Source organism: Antedon bifida, chromosome 8 (assembly GCF_963402885.1).
Source record: "Antedon bifida chromosome 8, ecAntBifi1.1, whole genome shotgun sequence".
Lineage (NCBI taxonomy): Eukaryota > Metazoa > Echinodermata > Crinoidea > Comatulida > Antedonidae > Antedon > Antedon bifida.
In genome coordinates, this window is record NC_136233.1 from 449168 (window position 1) to 469085 (window position 19918).

Here is a 19918-nt window from a genome sequence, read left to right on the forward strand (position 1 = left end):
ACTGTCAGCAAAGGAAATGTTTAGTAATATAATAGGGAAATTCTTGTCATGGTTTTTGTTATGGCAAATCCGAATCGTAAAACTTGAATACATCTTATCTTTAAAAGGTAATGTTTGAAAGTTGTTAAGACAAAACCAAAATAAAAGTCAATTTAACGATTCGAGTACTGTACTTTAAAATATAGAAAGAATCTTCTAATGATTATTTTCTTACTGTTTAATCTTGTGTATATTTATTTGTTATTCAATTGTAGAGGGCAGATGACAATACAAACAGTACAATCTTCACGATTAAAGAAGTGATGGGACGGAAGCCAAACAATCAACGAAAAGTGTGAGTACCGATTTTATCACTCTGAAAAAAAAAAACAATTTAACGTGTAAATAACCTTTTATCGCAAGAACACACGTGTTGACTTAGGACAATTAACTTGCAAACTTATTAATAACAAAACTTTCATTATAATGTTATTGATACAAAACAGATTTTCGAATTGAGCGTGTCGAGTTTCCCCCACATCTATATATAATCCTAATATATCAGCAAAAAATGTTAAGTTGCATGTTCAGATCTTTATTAACATTCACTGATTTAATTTTCAGTTTGATCAAGAGTTCAACAAGTTTTCGGTAAGTTTCTCAGCCCAGCTCAAGCCAATATGTTTAAATTAGGTAATCGAGTTGTTTTATCTCCAAATTTCGTTATTGGTCAATTCTTATTTATCTGAAAAGTAATAGGTAACATAAATCGCGTGTTATATTGTTTTATCTCCAATTTCGTTTCTTCAGACAATTCAGGTTGCCAACTTTCAATCTTGAGAGCCAACTTTCAAACACTGTTGGGGAAAGCTGTTACTGATATAATTATTATCTAAAGCTTGGACGCGACGCATGACGCGTAGGTGCATTGACCAATCACAAGCGACAGTTCGGATGATCCATACGCTTTCAGATTGGTCAAATTACCTGCGTTGCATCCAAATGGGAATCAATCTTAATCATTTGCAAACTTTTCAAATAATTTAATTCTTACGATTAAGTTACTAATTTTTAGATTCATGTCGTTAAACCAAAATTATTGTGTCTAATCCAGATTGTAATTGGGAGAGAATTGTATCGAAAAAGAAAATAAACGTTATTTTTTATCAATTTAAATTATCTTTATGAGAAAATAAACGCATTTAATGAAATTATAATAATTTATTTTCCACACTGCAGCATTGGTTTGGCGCAACATCGTGTGGCCTTGTTTGCAATTTCTGCCTTATCAATATGGATTTACTTTTTCCATTTATCTTGATAGGGAGGGCCTCATAAAGTTATTATTTTCATTATATATTATCATTTTAATATATCAGTCGTATTTAGAAAACCGTGACTTGTACCACCATGATGTTACTGTATGTAGATTGTGAGATACAATATAATTATTAATACGTATTGTGTTGTGGCGATTATCAGATATATATACATGGAGACTTTAATAATAATATTTCAAACCCCTGATAAAACTTGAATTGTGTGTAAAGCAAACCTTTTATGACGTCACATCGCACGAGATTGCACATCCTGTACTAAAATGACATGCGTTCTGATTCGGAAGTACATTATTAAGTTCTTGTAAGTGAGCTATTTTTAACCTAAATTTACGAAGATCTTACCTACTTTATTCAACCATGTTAATTGTCATCATTAATACATTTAGAACTTTTACTTTGGCCTAATACATCATTGGTGTATTTATACTAAAATACCTATTTACTTTTAAAAGTTGTTTACCGTTTATTAACATTAAAAGGTGTATATAATTTTTGTTGAGGAGGCAATTTTAATGTGACATTTGTATTCATTTTGGGTTGCTGGTTAAATTCAATTGTTTTTTTTGTCGTTTTTAAAAGCGAAATTAGGCCTACTTTTATTGATACAGTATATTCTTTTCTTTGTTGGAAAAACTTAATAGCTTTAGGCCTATAAATGGCTCAATCATCAATGTTTGATTAATGTATTATCGAACCTAAAGTGACGAAAATGTTAGCTATTTTCAACCATGTTACTTAGACTTAATGTATGATGACTAATGCTTTATACACTGTTGGTAGTAGCAGTTTATTTTTTATAAAATGTATAGTGAACAATTCACTATATCTTTGTTAGAGTAATTCAATTGCGTTGTCCACGGATAATTGATAAATACATATGTCAATGCTTACAGCCATGAATACTGAAGTTCACGTAAAGATCAATATTAATTATTTAAGGACAACCTGACAAACAGAGATAATTTTTGTAAAAATCGAAAGTGATATTTGGTTTCTTTTTACATTTTCTTCCCAATAAAAAGTTAGTGTGAATTGTCTCTGGGTATATGTCAATAAAATCATTAATCAATAATTTAAATTATAATATAATAAATACGTCGTCAGTCGCATAGGCGCGCAAATATGTACGACTTTTGTTGACACAATGTAAAAAAATATGCATACACGCAACTCATTAACCATTACGATACCGTGGATTGAGTGTTTATTAGAGTTGAGCAGCGCTTTTGTTTTCATGCAAGATTGCAGAGGTTTGAACGGTGTGTCATTTCCTGAACTTAGTGGTAAATTTGAGGTTAGATTAATTAATTAGAATAAAATTTACAAGGGAAGGACAAATGAAGGGGTTTTGAAGAAACACAATTCATTGCGAATTGGAGCGTTACATAAGATAAAGCTTCGATTTTTGTTTTTTTAAGATTAGGATTAGAGAATGATCTGAACACGTGATCATGATTATTTCAATTTTAGAAAATCCGTTGATACCTCCCTGTTGTTGATGTGAACCAACTACTTGGTGATGTGACCTTCAAGATGATTTTCTTTACCCACGTTCTTGTATAACCAGAAGTTGGTTATCTATCTGAAGGCCATGTGCTGATGACAGTTTGCCTACACCCACATGTTGTTCCTTGCCATTGATTAAGATCATAATTAAGTGGCAAATTCTTAGATTTATATCTTAAAACATACGATTTAACATTATAAATAACATGTGTAAAACTGAACCACTAAACAACAAACTTAAATAATATTTAAGATAAAGTTATGAATGATAACCTTTTTAAACCTTACAAACACACAAAGTAACATCTTTAAAATTAAACATTTTATTTAATTTGCATATTAAATTGTACATTTATAAAGATAAAGACTTATGCCAATTCATTAAAATAACATTTTCGATATTTCTAATTATTTTTAACTAATAATGACATTTGATCAGAGATAACTTGAGCACCACAAATTGTGTTGAGAATAAGAAATCCATATTTTCAGCTAAGAATGTTCTTTGTTAAAGTACTAGAAAGTAGAGTCATCGTCGCCGTTTTTAAATCTGTCATTTGTAACTGTTGAGTCAACTTCAGGATACTTTGTACTAAAACGTGATCACAACCCGTATGCTAATTAAGATTGTTTTCTGACGATAGATTAACCCTAATTAACATTTAAAAAAGAATAGTGATTTTGAGTCGGTGTTTCTGGAAAAGATAGCACTTATATAGGTCCTTTATCCCAAGGGGTTTGTTAGAGGTTTTGCTTCTTATCGATAGAGGAAAAAAGACAGGGATATCCAACCATAAACTGACTTAGCACAGGATAACTCCAGGCCAACTTGTTTCAATCTCAATTAACCAATCAGCGATGCGTATACCAATAATTTAACCAGTTAAGCATAAACTTAATATTCATTATATCATTTTAACATTTTTTCCATCACATTAGCCGGTAACCAGTGCATACATGATATAATTTATGTTTTGAACTTATGCACTTATGATATTAAGCAATAGATAACGTCAAAGTTCAACTCATTATAATTGTGTTCTCTGTTAGTTAGCAAACTCGTTTGGTACCACTTGGTACCGTGCTAAACGTCATCCTATCTGCTAATTCAACTTAATAATAATTATGCAAAAAACAATTTGTGTCTATTTACAATTAATTTACAAGTATACATTTTAATCGAATCAAACTCGCCAGGTTTCGCTATCTCTAATCAAGATGCTGTATTTAAGTTGATAATTAAGTTCGTAGAAAGTTGGCACGGCTTACAAGATTAAAACGACCAATCACATCGATATCAATTTGCGATCAAAGTGAATACAAAACATAATTGCTTAATTATCATTGCTTTCCTGTTTCAAAGAAGCACCTACAAATTATTTGAAATTCTGAAAAGCTCATTTAAATTTTCTCAAAACCAACTTTTCTCAAACCCAACCTTTTCTCAACAACCAAATATTTCTAAAACAAGTAGTACAAACTTCGTATACATTAGTCACTTACAGAGTAAGCCCAAAGCAATCACCTTGGTAAGACTTAAGTAAGACAATGTTTCATAAAGTCACACAACAATGTAATTAATTCAAATTGATAACAGCAAACGCAACAACTTCAACAAGACTTCTTCGACGGGAGATTGCTTACATTTTCAACAAGACTTCTTCTTCGACGGGAGTTATTGCTCATTGAACTATTTATCAATTCATTGCAAACTCTTTTCACCAGATCGTCCCTCACTCCACACAAACGACATTGATATCAACTCAGGCAATTGATTCCAAATTGTCATTTCTACATTCCCGAACCACGTCATCACGTGTATTTGGAATAAAATGTGTGATTTTGCAAAAAAAAAATCACTTTATTTTGCAGGTCTTTAGGTCAATTTGATGTACTTTTTGGAGACTTTACTGACTTTTACAGTTCGGTCCAGCTTCGTAAACCTTTACTACGAATAAATTCATCAGTTTCGATTTTATCACTTTTAGCTGTGTCAGTTTCCTCACATTTTACCATTTCTGACAAACTTTCTTTCTTTTTCTTTAAGTTCATTTTGTTCGATGTTATATTGTCAGATCACCGTGGCTCTCCCCGCCAATATATATAATGAAACTGTTCTTAGTCCAATGTAAATTAAATTATTTTCTGTATTCGTTCAGCTTAATTCATCTTTCTTATCAACTATAGTATTTATTTTATTTTCGTTACTTGTTCCGATGTTTACATCAGATTTTGTTCTATTTTCGACTTGTTGTTTATTATCGGAAACAGTTTTATTATCCTTTTGACTTTGAACTATAGATATTTGTTTTTGCTTTTTTACGTCAATCATATCTGAACTAGTTTCACTAACATCACTTTCATATTCATCCGCTGTGGTAACAAAGTTCTCATTCTTATTATCTTTCTCAGGTTTTGAAGTCTGTGGCGAAATGTTGTTTTTCTGTGCCTCAGTTTGAACGGTTTTATCAACCGAAGCAACTTTAACCTCACTTTTTTCCTTCGTAGTATTGATATACGGACGAATATCATAATACCAGTTACCTCCCATGACGTCACCAGAATCGTCTGAATAGCGTCCACCTTCCGACGCCGCGTCTTCGTCAGAAGAAGACGCGGACGCGTTGTTGTTATAATTCTCAACATGGCCGTTTGCTGTAACATCAGTTAGAGCAGATTGGTTATCTGTACGATCCCTTTTCAAAGTAGAAGATTTTCTTGTTATTTCTCCGTTTGCAATCTGCATTAACGTAGGCTTTGACTCAGATTGTTTTTGCAAGTCAATATGTATGTTGGTGCATCTTTCGAGCGTTGCGTGTTTTTGTTTTCGTCGTCTTGGGGGTATTGGAGGAGAGGTACTTATATCGATGCTGCTAAATGAACTGTTTGCTGACAAAGTAGATTTTGGTGACGTCGGCGGGGAGTTGGCACGGTTTTCTTTGTTGGAGGATAGTTTCTCAACAGATCCTGTTATGTATTTAGCTTGTAGCAATGGCGATAATTTGGGTGGATGTTTTGGCCGAGGAGGTATAGGCTTTGGTGTAATTGGTGCCGTCCCTTTGTAAGCCCGTTGTTCTGTCGGCGGTGAAGGTGATTTAACCGACGAGTCGTTGGTTCCTGACGCTTTTAAGGTTCCACATTGAGAACGATCTGAGAGTGAAGCGATGTCATCCTCTGGTATTGAACTAAAATCAAAGTCTGACGTCACGGTACTAGATGATGACGCAATAGATGGACAATACTCAAGAGACCGTTTGTCTGACGATGACGACGATGATGGTGAGGGCGGGGCCTGGGGTGGTGCTCGACGTTTCTTTATCATTGGTTTACCAACAGTTGGAGTCCTCCATTGCCTATTCATTGACTTCTGAAGTGTTTGTCTATTCTGTCGTAGCATTACGCCATCTGGACTATACTTTGGCCGGACATCTCTTCCAAGCGTGTCACTATCTTTGCTGGATTCACTTCCCTTTTTACTGGTGTCGTCATCAGACGAACTCTCAGAGATTGTCCCAAGTCTAGCAAGGTCTTCTGGAGTAATGTCAAAGATCATAGATGACGTAATCGATCGTCGTCTTGAAATCCTGGCATGTCTGTTGCGACTTACTTCTTCGAGGAGTTTCGGTATTATTTGTTTACCACGATTGCAGTACATGGCGATCTCGCATTCTCCATTCTTGCAGCGCCTGCAAAATAAAACAGTACAGTAAAACAAATTAAAACACACACTTTCTCTTAATTTGCTTTTTATGAAACTCTTAATAATATATTACAGTAGCCCCGTGGTCATGGGGATCGTCGTGAAAGTTCCTAAATGATACAAATAACTTACGAATTGGTTGAAATGTATAAGATCTTGTCCCTATCCTTTTCGTGACACTTTTTAGTCAGCATGAACCGTTTTAGATTGATTAGTTTCCACTGGAGTACAATCCTTCGGGAGTTGTGAAGGCACAGGTACGGGCTGTTGACGGTCATTCGGTAATTCTCGTACAACTCGAGCCTTTCCGAGTGCTCATTCGGCAAAATTGAAATATTGAAAACACCGTCTGGAAATAAAGTATAACAAAAGTGAAAACTAATCTAATCTAATCTACCTGCTGATATAATACGATACGATATTATTTATTGTCATTTTAACAACGAGGTACAAATGAGATTTGGTTGGTTGGTTGATAATGGTGCTAGAATCAGATTTTTAACAAGAGTAAAACGTTGTAGATATTCTTACCGTCTTCTGACTCGGGCGGTATAGGATCTCTTTTCGCTGCCTTCTTCACCATAAACTTCCTAAGCATAGCAATCCATTCCAAAGCATCCGTCTCGCTATCGGCTGCCAGGTACAACTGTCTCCTAGGTGATAGCACAGCAAACGCGTGTTTGTTGGTCCTAGACGTGCATCTTTTTACAGATGTAATGTCATTCAGTAGAACACATGCTACTTGTCTGTACGTAAATTCATCTTGGTATAATTCGAACAGAAGTGAAACGCCTGATGTACACGCGTTTTGATGTACTGCAACGAATTTTCGTCTCCATGGCTGTAGAGAACAAAACAACAATTATTATACGTGCAACCATTGTTACAGCGTCTTACAACATTTGTGTGTTAAAAGATGTTGCAAAAATTGTGAACATCGTGCAAACATGGTTATTTTGAATGTACGCATGCGCTAAATGGATAATATAATGACTGCAAATAAAATGATATAGGTTATTGCATGATGAATGATTAAATATGTTTTTGTTTTTGTAGACAACTTTACGGTAAATCCCCAAACATTATCTCATCAGTGGAGTATGTAAACTCGAACACAGCTTATCAACTCAATTAAACAATTTTACACATTGATGAACTGTAAGCTTCGGTAGACAACTTCCGTGGCCCTCGAGCGTTCATCTTCTTTTATGGCCTATTCCCATACGTAAGTATAACACTCATTGATTTTGTATACCTATACATTGTTCTTAAGAAAATGTTTATTTTGAATGTTTCTTTTACTTTGCTAAAAACAGCAGTGTCTTGTGCGTTTCCCGACAAAAAATTCTTGTTAGTGAGTTTAATTATTAAGAAGCCATAAGCAACAACGGACGGTAGTAATTATATGCTTTACTTTTTTTACTAATTAATGCTGTGATATCAGTGCTGTGTTGTTTGCTTATTTCCTACAAGTAAATCAATGTCAAACGAATCCGATATTTTAGATTGTTACGTTTATGATTCATTAATAAAGATTGCTGGATTCTTTCGGTAGGACGACACAGATTAGGACTCCTAATAGATGTCAGGTGTATGGAAATGTTATTCTCACGCTTTAGTTTTTAGTGACACAACATGGAGACGACACGAAGTTCGCACGCGCGTACAAACAAACGCACTTTTTTGCATCCGCATTTCAGCGCGCGCGTACAAACAAACGCACCTTTTTTATCAGTATTTCAGCGCGCGCGTCTACCTTGGTGTGGACACTGTCATCATTACCAACTATTAAAGCCATCGCTCCGTTTAAAACGGTGGAATTTCGAATTTGTCGATGATAATTGGATTCGGCATTTAAGAAATAGTTAATTAATCTTATTAACAAATTTGCTGAGTAGTTCCTGTTGTTCCTGAAGAGAAATGACGATTGTGTAGTTTTCTGTGAAATTTCACGAACAGAAAATAAGACAAAATGTCATGTGAAACAAATGTAAACATATTTGTTTCTTAAGAATATGATTTGTATTGTATACAAGGTAGGCTATTGACTGTATAGAGTATGATATCCTCCAAAATACTTGGGACACCCATGCTGAAACGGTTAGGATGTGAACCATATTAGCTTTAAAATAATATCTTATACAGAAACTGTTTATTCTGCTTAATCAGGCGTTCGTTGATTGAATTATTTCCAAGAAATATTATATTTATTATATTATTATATTTAGTTCAAACATTAGCGTAATATTCTCAAGTGAGTGTCTTTTATACTTTGATGAATTCAAGTGACGTTTGTACAAGAAATATAATAGAATGACGTCATCGGAGAATTGAGGATGATGACGAGAAGTGCTTTATTAAAACACTTTGCTTTAATATGACATATCCTATTAAATCTCATTAATACTGTAATCTGTATGTCCATAATCATCTTTTGCCTTTCTTTCACTTTACCTCAACATTTCGATTAACTGTGAGGACCGATCTGTTTCAGCTAATTATTTTCAATATTGATTCATACACATTAGAATGTTCTAGATATTCGTCACAGTCACATTAGTTCATGTGATTTTACTTAAAAGCGGTCATTAATTTGATTTTTGTTCACGAAAGACACGTCTTCGATTTATACAGACAAACCAGCCTCGAGGCCTGTTTATTATTAAGACAAAAGATCTACTCAAACGTCATAACTAATAATATTAATAAAATCGTTACCATACGTATTTTGTAAAGCAGTCTTAAACTTCAAGATTGAGTCATTATTTGAATAGTTGGAGAATATTTTGATGTTATAACTGTTTAACTGTATAACCCAAACTTGATCACCATTAAGTCATAGGCCTCATGCATATTTACTACTCCATGCCTTTTTATTTTAAAAAAAGAAGATATTTCAATATGGAGATAATCCCTCGTCGTTTTATGAAGCATATTTGATAGTTATTCATTCTTCCGTACTTCAGCTTTTTGTTTTTAATTCAATCATTTCGTAGTATAAAGATGATTTGTGAGGAAGTCGAATCATTCATTGTGGTTCCGTGAAGGCTGTAATGTTTGTAGAAAACACTTAAAATATTACATTATTCTTTATCTCAAATCAACAATGTCATTTGGTTTGTTCTTTCAATGTAAATACCGTATTATTTTGTTATTGTTTATTAGGATCTTAATACTTGGTTTGTGCAGTTTTTTCAAACGCCAAATACAGTTATTATATTATTATTTATCACTATATTAATTTAATAAGTAATTTATTTTATATAAGTAAAACAAATTAACCACATCAATCATAAGAAGAAGCTCAAGAAATGAAAGAGTAAAACTTTCATTTATTGTTTAAGAATTTATTAATAAAATTAAACAGAGTTGTATTTGACTGTACATGACCTACTGGTTGACCCATGGGGTTATTGTAAGGCTATGCTTTCATGTTATGGGTGTTCCAGTATTAATAGCATCTGACCCCCTCAGCATGAATGCAACTTATCTTTTCAAACCACTTGTAAACGATTTGTAACTGAAAATTAACTAAGCAAATTAGAGCATTTTTATTTATAACTTCGTGGTTTGTGCCCTAGATTGTGTGGAACTTTGGCACGAAATCATGTTAGTATTACACCATTATCGTAAATAGAATGACCTTATGTGTTAATTTCTTTCATTTTCATATTTTATAGAGGTAGAGAAGGCGCCAGACCCCCTCACGTTTGACAACTTTCTGTGTTAAAAAATCACAGCATGTAGAGTCCGAAAGTTAAAGTGAGAAATGTTGCTACATGCGTGTTTAAACGCCTTCTTTGTTTTGTGTTAGCCTAAAGGCCTACGGTTTTGTTTACTTGCTTTATATTTTGTAAACATTATCTTTCCGCATCCCGGGGACTGTAATTCTATCATAGTTAAATTAATGCGAATTAATTATTTTTGCACGACTGTGATTAACACTTCCCTTAGTCATCGATGTCATTCCTTTTTTAAAACAAATTATTAATAGGAAATACACAATACTACAGTATACTTTTTAGTGTTAAAATGCCATTTTAAAGAATGTCTCTGCATCTGCAATCATGCATATTAACAGACTAAAATGTAAGTGCATTCCAGTGACATGCATGGCAATTGAATCGTATAGCATTATTATCATGGAGCTAACTGCACTGATATGTGACAGTGGTCTCATTGTAAGGCGCTCATCTTAATTAAACGCGTGGTTGGGTTCAAGCGTAAAGTGGGGTATTTCCTGAGAACAACACAAAAGTAAGTGTACTTTTATTTTAACTTAAGTAATAATATAATCATGACTAAAACTGCAGTAGCTGCATGTGGCTACCACTAGCTTTATAATCACGTCCGTCCTGGAAACTAAGCACATGGACATTCTCAGTGCTATGCCCAGTGGTTTGCTGTCTGAGAAATCAAGCTATTACGTGATGTATCATTGGTAAGTAGGCCTACAGTACCGGATTTGTTATTCAACAATATGTCCTGTAAAAGATGATTTCATGCAGGGAAACCTCGGTCAACGGTGTATTAATAAAGATGATTCAACAGTGTCTTCCTACCATATACCCATGGGCAGGCACACAATATTGAATCATTTATATTATATAACACCTAATTCCTGTCATTTGGTTGGACGATTGTGGGTCACATGGCGTGCAATAGTACACACTATTTAACGATCGTTAAAAAAGGATTTAAGATGGAAAGCTTCAAAAGTCAAGATTGTTGTTTAATTTGTTTTATACGATATTGTGTGCAAACAATTTGGTTCAAACATAAGTATAAGTTTTAATTTATAAAAATTGGGGTTAGTGATTATGTAGGATAGGATAATAAACATCAATTTATAATGAATGATTTACTATGGCAAGTTATTATTCAATAAGATAGGAACATTAACAAGTAACTTTTAAAAACTACCAGCAGTAAGGCATATGTAATATAATTATGTTACACAAGACAGACCCTCATTTTAATATTTTCTATACTTCAAATCAAATTGTATACTACTGTACTATAAAACTACTCTATGCCTAGGCCTAGACGTATTTTTACGTGTGTCTAGACTACACATCCTATTCCTAGCAGGTAATTTGTTCCTCCTGTTCAGCAGGATCCTGTTTAATAGACTATAATACAAATAATAGGCCCAACCCAGGCCTGGCCCTAGCCAAGGTCTATACTCAAACTACAAAATGAAATTTAAAAAGTTATTTTAAGTTGGTTAATGGAGGTGAAAATAAGTTTTTGTCAAATTTTTTGTTTTGTTAGGGTAGCATAGGCCTAGACCCTAATTATAATTATACGTTGTCAATGAAATATTAATATTATTAGTCATTATAATAAAAACAGTACGTCATGTGAGCTGAGGAGGAGGACATACTACCTATACACACACAGAGCTGAGTGAGAGGGTACACTACTCCGTCAGAATAATTCAAACATTAGGGCCTACATCATTACAATAAAACCTCTACTCTAAGCTCTATCTAGTAGTAAGTAGAGTTATTAAATATAGGGTAATAATGATAATAAATATGCAAATAAATTGTACACTTTATTGCGCTAATTTATATAGCCTGACCTAGAAAGATTTTGGAATTATTAGGCCCACTCCTCACACTATATAATTACAGCAGCTGCAATGCATGCCTTCCGTCGACACTCCTTTTCAATAAATAATCCGACTCGATTGACAAAATTCAATGAAGTGTAAAAGTATATTATTGATATAAATACAGTTATTTAAGTTGTACAAATTATTGACATACCTTTAAACCTCGTTTACGGTCTTTAGCAGACTGTTTCACGAATAAATATCCACCTCGATACCATTTCTGATTCATATTCAGATATACATTAAATTACTTCCCAGGCCTAAAAAGTTTGAAGTATTATCTCCTGAATGCGTGTATTCCTACCGCAAAAACTGCCTTTTAACTCCGCACAAAAGTATGTTCACCACCCCTCTCTCTCCGCCGTAAAACTTCTGTGAGCAATCGTCCCGCGAATACTAGTCGTAGTCTGCGCGCACAACTACTGCGAAGTGTTTTAATTGGGTACAGAGTGACTCAAAATAATGAATATTCATTAGATGAAATCTCAGTAGAGAGATGTGTGTGACGTGTGTATCATCAAAACATGAAAACGTATTATTTGTTATTTTGATTAATTAATTGATTGGGATTTCAGTTTGATCATCGGGCCTTCATTTCTGCTTGTCGTTGGTTACAGACGTTCCGACCCTCCAGATTTCTCAAAACTTTCATCCATCTCCCGAATATTAATAAAACTTCACGAAATGTTGGTTTAAACATTTTCCAACCCACGTTTACTGTCTGAATTGTGTTTTTTAGAAGAGTATTATGTAATACATTAATAACATCCGATTAGTTGCTAAAATGATAAAAATGTCGATTTGGTGTAAAACACGTCAAATTCATGCAAACCTCCCATAAAGGTCTGGTACAATAAAGCATCCTTCGGGCATGTGAATAAAGTATTTATTTTTATACATGAACTGTTTATTTTATAAAGTTTGACACACATCGCATGCAGAGCACATCAGCAGGGGGGGGGGGGGGAGAGAGAGAGATAACTTTATTTTTTTGCTTTGCCGCCCTCTATATTCATCATGACGATTCGTCATTCACTCCCCGAAAAATGGATTCGAAATCATCAGACGACGAACATACAAGTTTAAAAAACGAACTTATATTTCTCTCAAGTAAGTAAAAGTTAAGTCATCTTGTTATAGAACTCTACTATTACTGATAAACGCTATTTTGAAGTTTATTTTTTAAGTTTTTATATGCTAAGCCACTGTTTGTTTTCTGACCTTCCTACCACCTAGGCCCCCTCTAGTAGTAGGCTAGGCCTAGTAGTAGTAGTAGTACTAGGCCTAGTAGTGCTAGCTAGCTTGTTGGCGTAGTGGATCAGCTCAGGTTCTAGGTTTAGGTATGCTAGGCCTAGATTGTTTGATATTGTCTCTGAAGAAAAACGTATGCATCCACATCCTAACCAAACAATATTCTTTACTACTAAATAATTAATAATTGTTTTTAATCAGTAATACTAAATTAAATACTCCTGTACTATTTTTATAGCTTTTTTTATGATTGAAAGAATATAATTATATATCTACAGTATATATATTATTAATATTTTTATTTTGAATGATTTCTTAATGCTTTTTTTTCTAGAACTGCTCCATCAGCACAAGCAAAAGAACAAAGAAAAACATACGACCCAACAAAAACATAAATCTACACAATCAAATCACAAATATCAATCAAAGACTCTGCTGCCACCATGCAAGAAAAACATGGTATGGCGTAGAGCTGATGATGTAAGCAAAGGGAAACAATGTGATCACTATAGTAATGTGTCTGCTGTCACATTAAAACATTCTGGACAGTTTTCCAAAGTTAATAACATGGTGACACACACAGCTACAGCGGATTCAAAATTGAATCCATCAAAGAATACTGAAAAATATACCAAAGTTAATAATTCTGTGACTCAATCAACAACTTCATCGTCATCATACCATGCAAGAAAACATGGGAATTATGTTGCACCGTCTGCAGTATATGTGGTAAAACCATCGGTTAAAGCCAACCACTTAGAAAAGTCTGCAAAACTTAAATATGTGAATCCGTCCACTAAAGTAGCAACAACATCAACCTTCTTTCACCAAACAAAGAATTCTGGAAAGTTTTCTAAAATTAATACTGTAACTTTCAACCAATCAGATGAAAGAAACTCAACAAGTAACTATAGAAACAAGAGTCAACAAAATATATCGCCCTCAAACTTAACAAAGGTGGACTACAAGAACACTACACACAACGATAATCATCCTGCTAACAAAACAGAGACAGCAAAAAACATTGAAGATAAGTTAACCAACCATAAGTATTCCCCAATCAAAGGCTTGAACACTGCTACACTCAAAAGAAATTTGAAGATGGATGAAACCTATTTAACGACGACCAATAAAAACTATCCATCACCCAAAAAGAGCCCAAATTCAAAATATGTTTGGAAAAAAGAAAAATCAAGTTTGAAAGGAAGTGAATTAACCCAAGTAAACAATGATAGAAAGCAAACAAATGCAAGTTCTCATTCGTTAACAGATTCACCAATTTTAGTTAAAAATAGTAAGTCATCTGCTTCACCTGTAAAGTGTATTGATCAGAAACAGAATCTTGCAGTTAAAACAAAGTATAAATTACAACTCAACTCGCCAACACGATCTACTAAAAAGGTGATAAAAAATAGAAAGACTGTTTATTCAAGTGTGTATGTATCGCCTGGTGTGAAGAAAAAGAAATTGTTAGGACACATTGGTTCCAAAAAAGCCTCTAAGCATAGATGGGTGTGCGATGACAAAAAGGAGAAATCTAGTGCCTATAGAATCAAGAAAACACCAAAACTACCTATTGGCCACAGTGATGCAAGTTATTCTAAGTCAAAGTTTACATGGAGAAAAGGTACACATAAGTAAACAGCACTGTAAAAATGTTTATATTATTTACTTTCGTAAATGTTTTTTTCTCTTTTTATGATGCCAAAAAGAATTTGTAAAACTAATTTAATTACGTTATTATTTTTACAGAACATCCTAAAACTAAGCGAGTTAGCATGTGTGGTTACAAACTTACAAATGTTGTTAAGACTCCAAAATCACAACCCAAACCATTTATGGAGAGACGGAAGAAATATGTCAACAGTCACACTCCAGTGCTTCCAAGGTCAAGGTTCAAGCTGGACAAGAAGCGTTCACCCGCTGTCTTGCAAAGTAAGAACGTGGAATATTCTGGAATAAGAACTCCTGGAAGAATGGTTACCAATCCTCCATCCGTGTTGTTTACTGTCCGCAAGACAAGGAGGAAGATTGTCAGGACAAATGTGAATCAATCACCAGGTATAGAACAACAACAAATTTCACCACTGTTATCATCATATGTAGTAAATGGCTGTTTAGTTGCATTCACAATTTATATTTTTCACAAAGTGATGTATTATATATTAACTCTTAATTGATATTTTAGTTTGAAATGTACTGTTTGTTTTTTAGGCTTATCTCACTTGAGCAGTTCTAAGGATAGTGAGGTCATACCAGTGTCAATCAGTAACCATGAGTTCAAAGTTCATTCATCTGGCAAAAAGTTAAAGCGACTTAAGAAAGTAGTTGGCCTAAATACCAGAATTTCTTCAGTTGATAATAAAGCGTCAAAAACATCGTTTGTACTATCTAAGCAGTTTATAAGCAGTAGAAAACTTGTGGCACAGTATGTATTTAATAATATCAATTTTATAATAATGATTTTTATTTATCACAAAAGCTATTTTACGTTTTATCTCTAGATCATTTTGATATACAAATTATTTCTCAATGCTTTACTATACTGTTTTTTGTAGACAAGTGTTGCATAAAAGTATTGTAACAAGCAACCAAGCAAAGTACAAGAAACATAACAAGTCAACAGACGCCAAGAGATACTGTATTTATTACAATCATTTTGGTAAATGTAGCAGAGGCAAGGAATGTCAGTATGTACATGATCCAGACAAAGTGGCAGTTTGTACAAGGTAAATGTGCCATTCAATGGAATTCAATATTGTGATAAGAAATACAGTAAAACTCCTAATTAAGGAACGTCTTTGAAGACCAAACAAAGTGTTCTTTTAATAAGGGTGTCCACTGAATATGAAAACCATATTGGCCCTCATATATTTCAAAAGTGTCTTCTGAATAGGGATGTTCCCTCTGAAAAATGTATTAAGAGCACAATAGAGTTACTACAGTTTTCTACTTTTACATATATAAATCAAAAAATAGTCTTTCAAATAAAAAAGAATAGAAAAAAACAGTCTTTCATTTTGTTTACAGGTTTCTCCGTGGCAAGTGTAAGCAGGTTGATGGAACTTGTCCGTTTTCACACAAAGTTTCAAAAGATAAGGTAAAATACAAAGATTTTTAATTTCTTGAAGTTAGTCAATTTTTTTTTATCTTTTCACAACTTGTAACTTAATCAATACTGTTAAGATGAATTTGAATAATAATTTTCCTAGATGCCGGTATGTTCATATTTTCTACGCGGTATTTGCAATCGTGATAACTGTCCATACCTTCATGTCAATGTTAGTCGTAATGCCGCAATCTGTGAAGACTTCCTACGTGGCTACTGTCCAGAAGGAGAAAAGGTCAGTAAATATTATTGTGTTCAATCTAAGCCAAATATATTAATTTAATTAAATTTTTTGTTTTATAGTAACAATTTGTCATTTTATTATATTTGAAAAATAATATTTAGTGCAAGAAAAAGCATTCATTAGAGTGCCCTAACTATCGGCAAGACAAAACTTGCCCTAGAGGGCGCCAGTGTCGTCTTCTTCACCGTCAACAGAAGACAACTAAGAGGAAGTCACAGAAACCAGAACACAAGTAAGTCATTGTTTACTTTGAGAGGTTTCATGATCATTGTATTGCATTAACATGTTGGTAATGGAAGGTTTAATAGGAAAAGGTTTTTATACAGATGAAGATTTGTTGACAACACATCACACACGTGTGTTTATTATTAGTTTAACGTACATTGTATACAGATAATTTATAATAAACCCAGATGAAAACATTTTTCAAAGTTTTTATCCAGTGTTTATTGTTAATTCTTTCAGAATACCAAAGAAACCAAAACATGTAAAAGTTGAAGAAGATATAGAACCCTCGACGAGTGAAGTAGAAAATAGTGAATCTAATAATTTGCCATCTTTTATATCATTAAATAACGAAAGTTGGATGAGTACACCGGATGCTAGTATACTTGAGGAAGATAAAGAACCATCTAAACACGTTCCATCTTTTATATCGTTAAATAACGGAAGATGGATGAGTACGCCAAATACTAGTATACTCGAACACGCAGGTCCACACGAAGAAACAAAGGAATCCTCTGGTCATCTTCCATCTTTTATATCATTAAACAATGACAGTTTGATGAGTACACCGAATACCAGCTTACAAGATAAAACAGGTCTGTTTAGTTTAATTATTTGCTTTAAATAAAGACATTCCCTTTCTTTTTACCTTTACTAAAGTTGCTGGTGTGATTTCTTAACCCAGAATGACAAACATTTTACAATTATTTGTACCTTGAAACAAATTTTAGAACCTTCAATAGCAGTTTATTAGCAGTTTTTTACCTAATTTTAACTATATTTTTTCTATTAGTTAATAGTTCAATGAATCAATATATTTTCTTTTTTGTTACCTAGTCACACCAGAACTTCATATACGACCAAAGTTTACAAGTAAATGAAAAAGAAGTAGCAGAAACAGGTAAAGATACATAAAGTGACGTCATCAATGTTTTTATACCAAAAAATGTTTTGATTTTGTTTTTTGTAAAACACATTATACTCCATAGTTTTGCACAAGCAAAATCAAGGTTTTTTATACTTTTTACAAAGAATATTTTTATTACACATTGAATGAACATAAATTGCACAATTGCTTAGTATACAGTATATATGTTTGTTATTTTTGTATTTTCCTTTTTGCAAGTATACAAATGATTGCAGAACATAAAGTATCTCAGGTTTGCAATAAATATGAATATTTTATATCAAAAAGCTCTCTCTTTGTATTTGTTGATTTTTTTGTGTTACTTTAAGTACTTGGAACAGTAAATAAATACAATAGAACCTCTTCTTTTTGAGACACACTCATTATGCGGGCAGTTGGTCTAGAAGGTGTCTCCATAACAAGGGTTATAAATGGATATAAAGAAGATATGCAGCAACGTTGTACGTTGTAATCTTGTGTCCTTTTTCATCACCATTTTTTTTAAAGTAGTACTTAGTAATATGATAATTGAAATGAATACATTGATTTGATTGGACATTTAAAGCTGTATGTAAAGTATTTTCCTTACGCTTGAATTCATTTACATGTATTTCAAATTATTTTTGTTATGACTAAATACACTATTTAGAACTTGGTTCTCACAATATAAGAACATAAGTTCGACGCAATTAATTTAACCAATCACGACTCGATGGATCATATCCGAACTGTCGCTTTTGATTGGTCAGCTCTCGCTTGCGTTACGCCGTTGCCACCTACTGCCTGGGAACCAAGTGTAAGTGAAGGGTGTATAGATAGTCCAGTAAAAATAAGGTTGAACCTAGAACAAATTGCAACAGAATTTTTTTTTGTTTTATATGGTTAATATGGTGAACATGAACATCATATCCAAAGTTTACCAAAATCGGACATCGGGAAGTGGGTTAATTAGCATAAATTCAAAATGGCCGCCATTTGCTATTTTAAAGCCCCATATCTCCTTAACGGTTGGTTTTAGACCACCTAAGTGCATTACGAGTAGATATAAATGTGATATTAAACTTTCCAATTAGCATATTTAAATTACCATATAACGTACCTATGATGTCATAAGACATATGACGTCATATTATGTCACAATAATGCTCAATTGGTGCTTCAAAATGGTATAGTAAATAGCGGCCATTTTGAATGTATGCTAATTAACCCACTTCCTGACGTTCGATTTTGGTAAACTTTGGAAATAATGTTTATTCCAACAAGGAGAATGTTAGGAAACATGTTTTCTTGCAGTTCCTAAATTTTCGCATAGTATAATGTCATTTAAACAGTTATAACATAATATATGACGTCACAACTACCATATGCCTCATAGGTACATCATATGGAAATTTAATTATGCTAATTAGAATGTTTAATATCACATTTATATCTACTCGTAATGCACTTAGGTGGTCTAAAACCAACCGTTAAGGAGATATGGAGCTTCAAAATGGTATAGTAAATAGCGGCCATTTTGAATGTATGCTAATTAACCCACTTCCTGACGTCCGATTTTGGTAAACTTTGGAAATAATGTTCATTTCAACAAGGAGAATATTAAGAAACATGTTTTCTTGCATTTCCTAAATTGTTCGCATAGTATAATGTCATTTAAACAGTTATAACATAATGTATGACGTCACAACTACCATATGACGTCATAGGTACGTCATATGGGAATTAAAATAAGCTAATTAGAATGTTAAATATCACATTTATATCTACTCGTAATGCACTTAGGTGGTCTAAATCCAACCGTTAAGGAGATATGGGGCTTTAAAATAGCAAATGGCGGCCATTTTGAATTTTCATTTAAAGACCCCTTCCCTGCAATTTTGGACGTTTTTTGGAAAATAATACATATATATCACTTTAAAAACATTAAACCATGTCATTCCTTGTCTTAAATGTACGTTTTATGGTAAATTATGATAAAAGTGAGAAACAATGCACTACCTAAGTAGCTCGCAGCGATCGACCTCTCGTGGACGGTCT

The 19918-nt window shown here is 33.3% G+C and overlaps 2 protein-coding genes across 2 annotated transcripts; one reads left to right on the plus strand and one right to left on the minus strand.

The window, feature by feature from the left end:
- Nucleotides 1-3401: 3401 nt before the first annotated feature.
- LOC144849479 (uncharacterized) lies at nt 3402-12524 on the minus strand. The gene is made up of 4 exons (XM_078706396.1): nt 12300-12524; nt 7057-7366; nt 6658-6874; nt 3402-6511 (listed from the first exon to the last, which is right to left on the minus strand). Exons 1-4 carry the CDS (start codon nt 12372-12374, stop codon nt 4981-4983), a joined length of 2133 nt encoding a protein of 710 aa, XP_078562522.1. The 5' UTR covers nt 12375-12524; the 3' UTR covers nt 3402-4980.
- Nucleotides 12525-13177: 653 nt separating this feature from the next.
- Nucleotides 13178-18056, plus strand: LOC144850334 (uncharacterized). The gene is made up of 10 exons (XM_078707593.1): nt 13178-13255; nt 13731-15023; nt 15149-15457; nt 15611-15824; nt 15955-16125; nt 16427-16496; nt 16609-16740; nt 16851-16981; nt 17215-17570; nt 17812-18056. The coding sequence occupies exons 1-10, from the start codon at nt 13192-13194 to the stop codon at nt 17853-17855; spliced, it is 2784 nt and encodes a 927-aa protein (XP_078563719.1). The 5' UTR covers nt 13178-13191; the 3' UTR covers nt 17856-18056.
- Nucleotides 18057-19918: the final 1862 nt, after the last annotated feature.

Excerpts from the sequence above, each read along its gene's own strand:
- LOC144849479 (XM_078706396.1), bottom strand. The coding sequence starts at position 12,374 with ATGAATCAGAAATGGTATCGAGGTGGATATTTATTCGTGAAACAGTCT. Across the intron at positions 7,367-12,299 it reads ACCGTAAACGAGGTTTAAAG|CCATGGAGACGAAAATTCGT; the intron begins GTATGTCAATAA and ends TGTTCTCTACAG. Across the intron at positions 6,512-6,657 it reads TTATACATTTCAACCAATTC|GCGCTGCAAGAATGGAGAAT; the intron begins GTAAGTTATTTG and ends TTTATTTTGCAG.
- LOC144850334 (XM_078707593.1), top strand. The coding sequence starts at position 13,192 with ATGGATTCGAAATCATCAGACGACGAACATACAAGTTTAAAAAACGAA. Across the intron at positions 15,825-15,954 it reads AGTAGAAAACTTGTGGCACA|ACAAGTGTTGCATAAAAGTA; the intron begins GTATGTATTTAA and ends TGTTTTTTGTAG. Across the intron at positions 16,126-16,426 it reads AAAGTGGCAGTTTGTACAAG|GTTTCTCCGTGGCAAGTGTA; the intron begins GTAAATGTGCCA and ends TTTTGTTTACAG.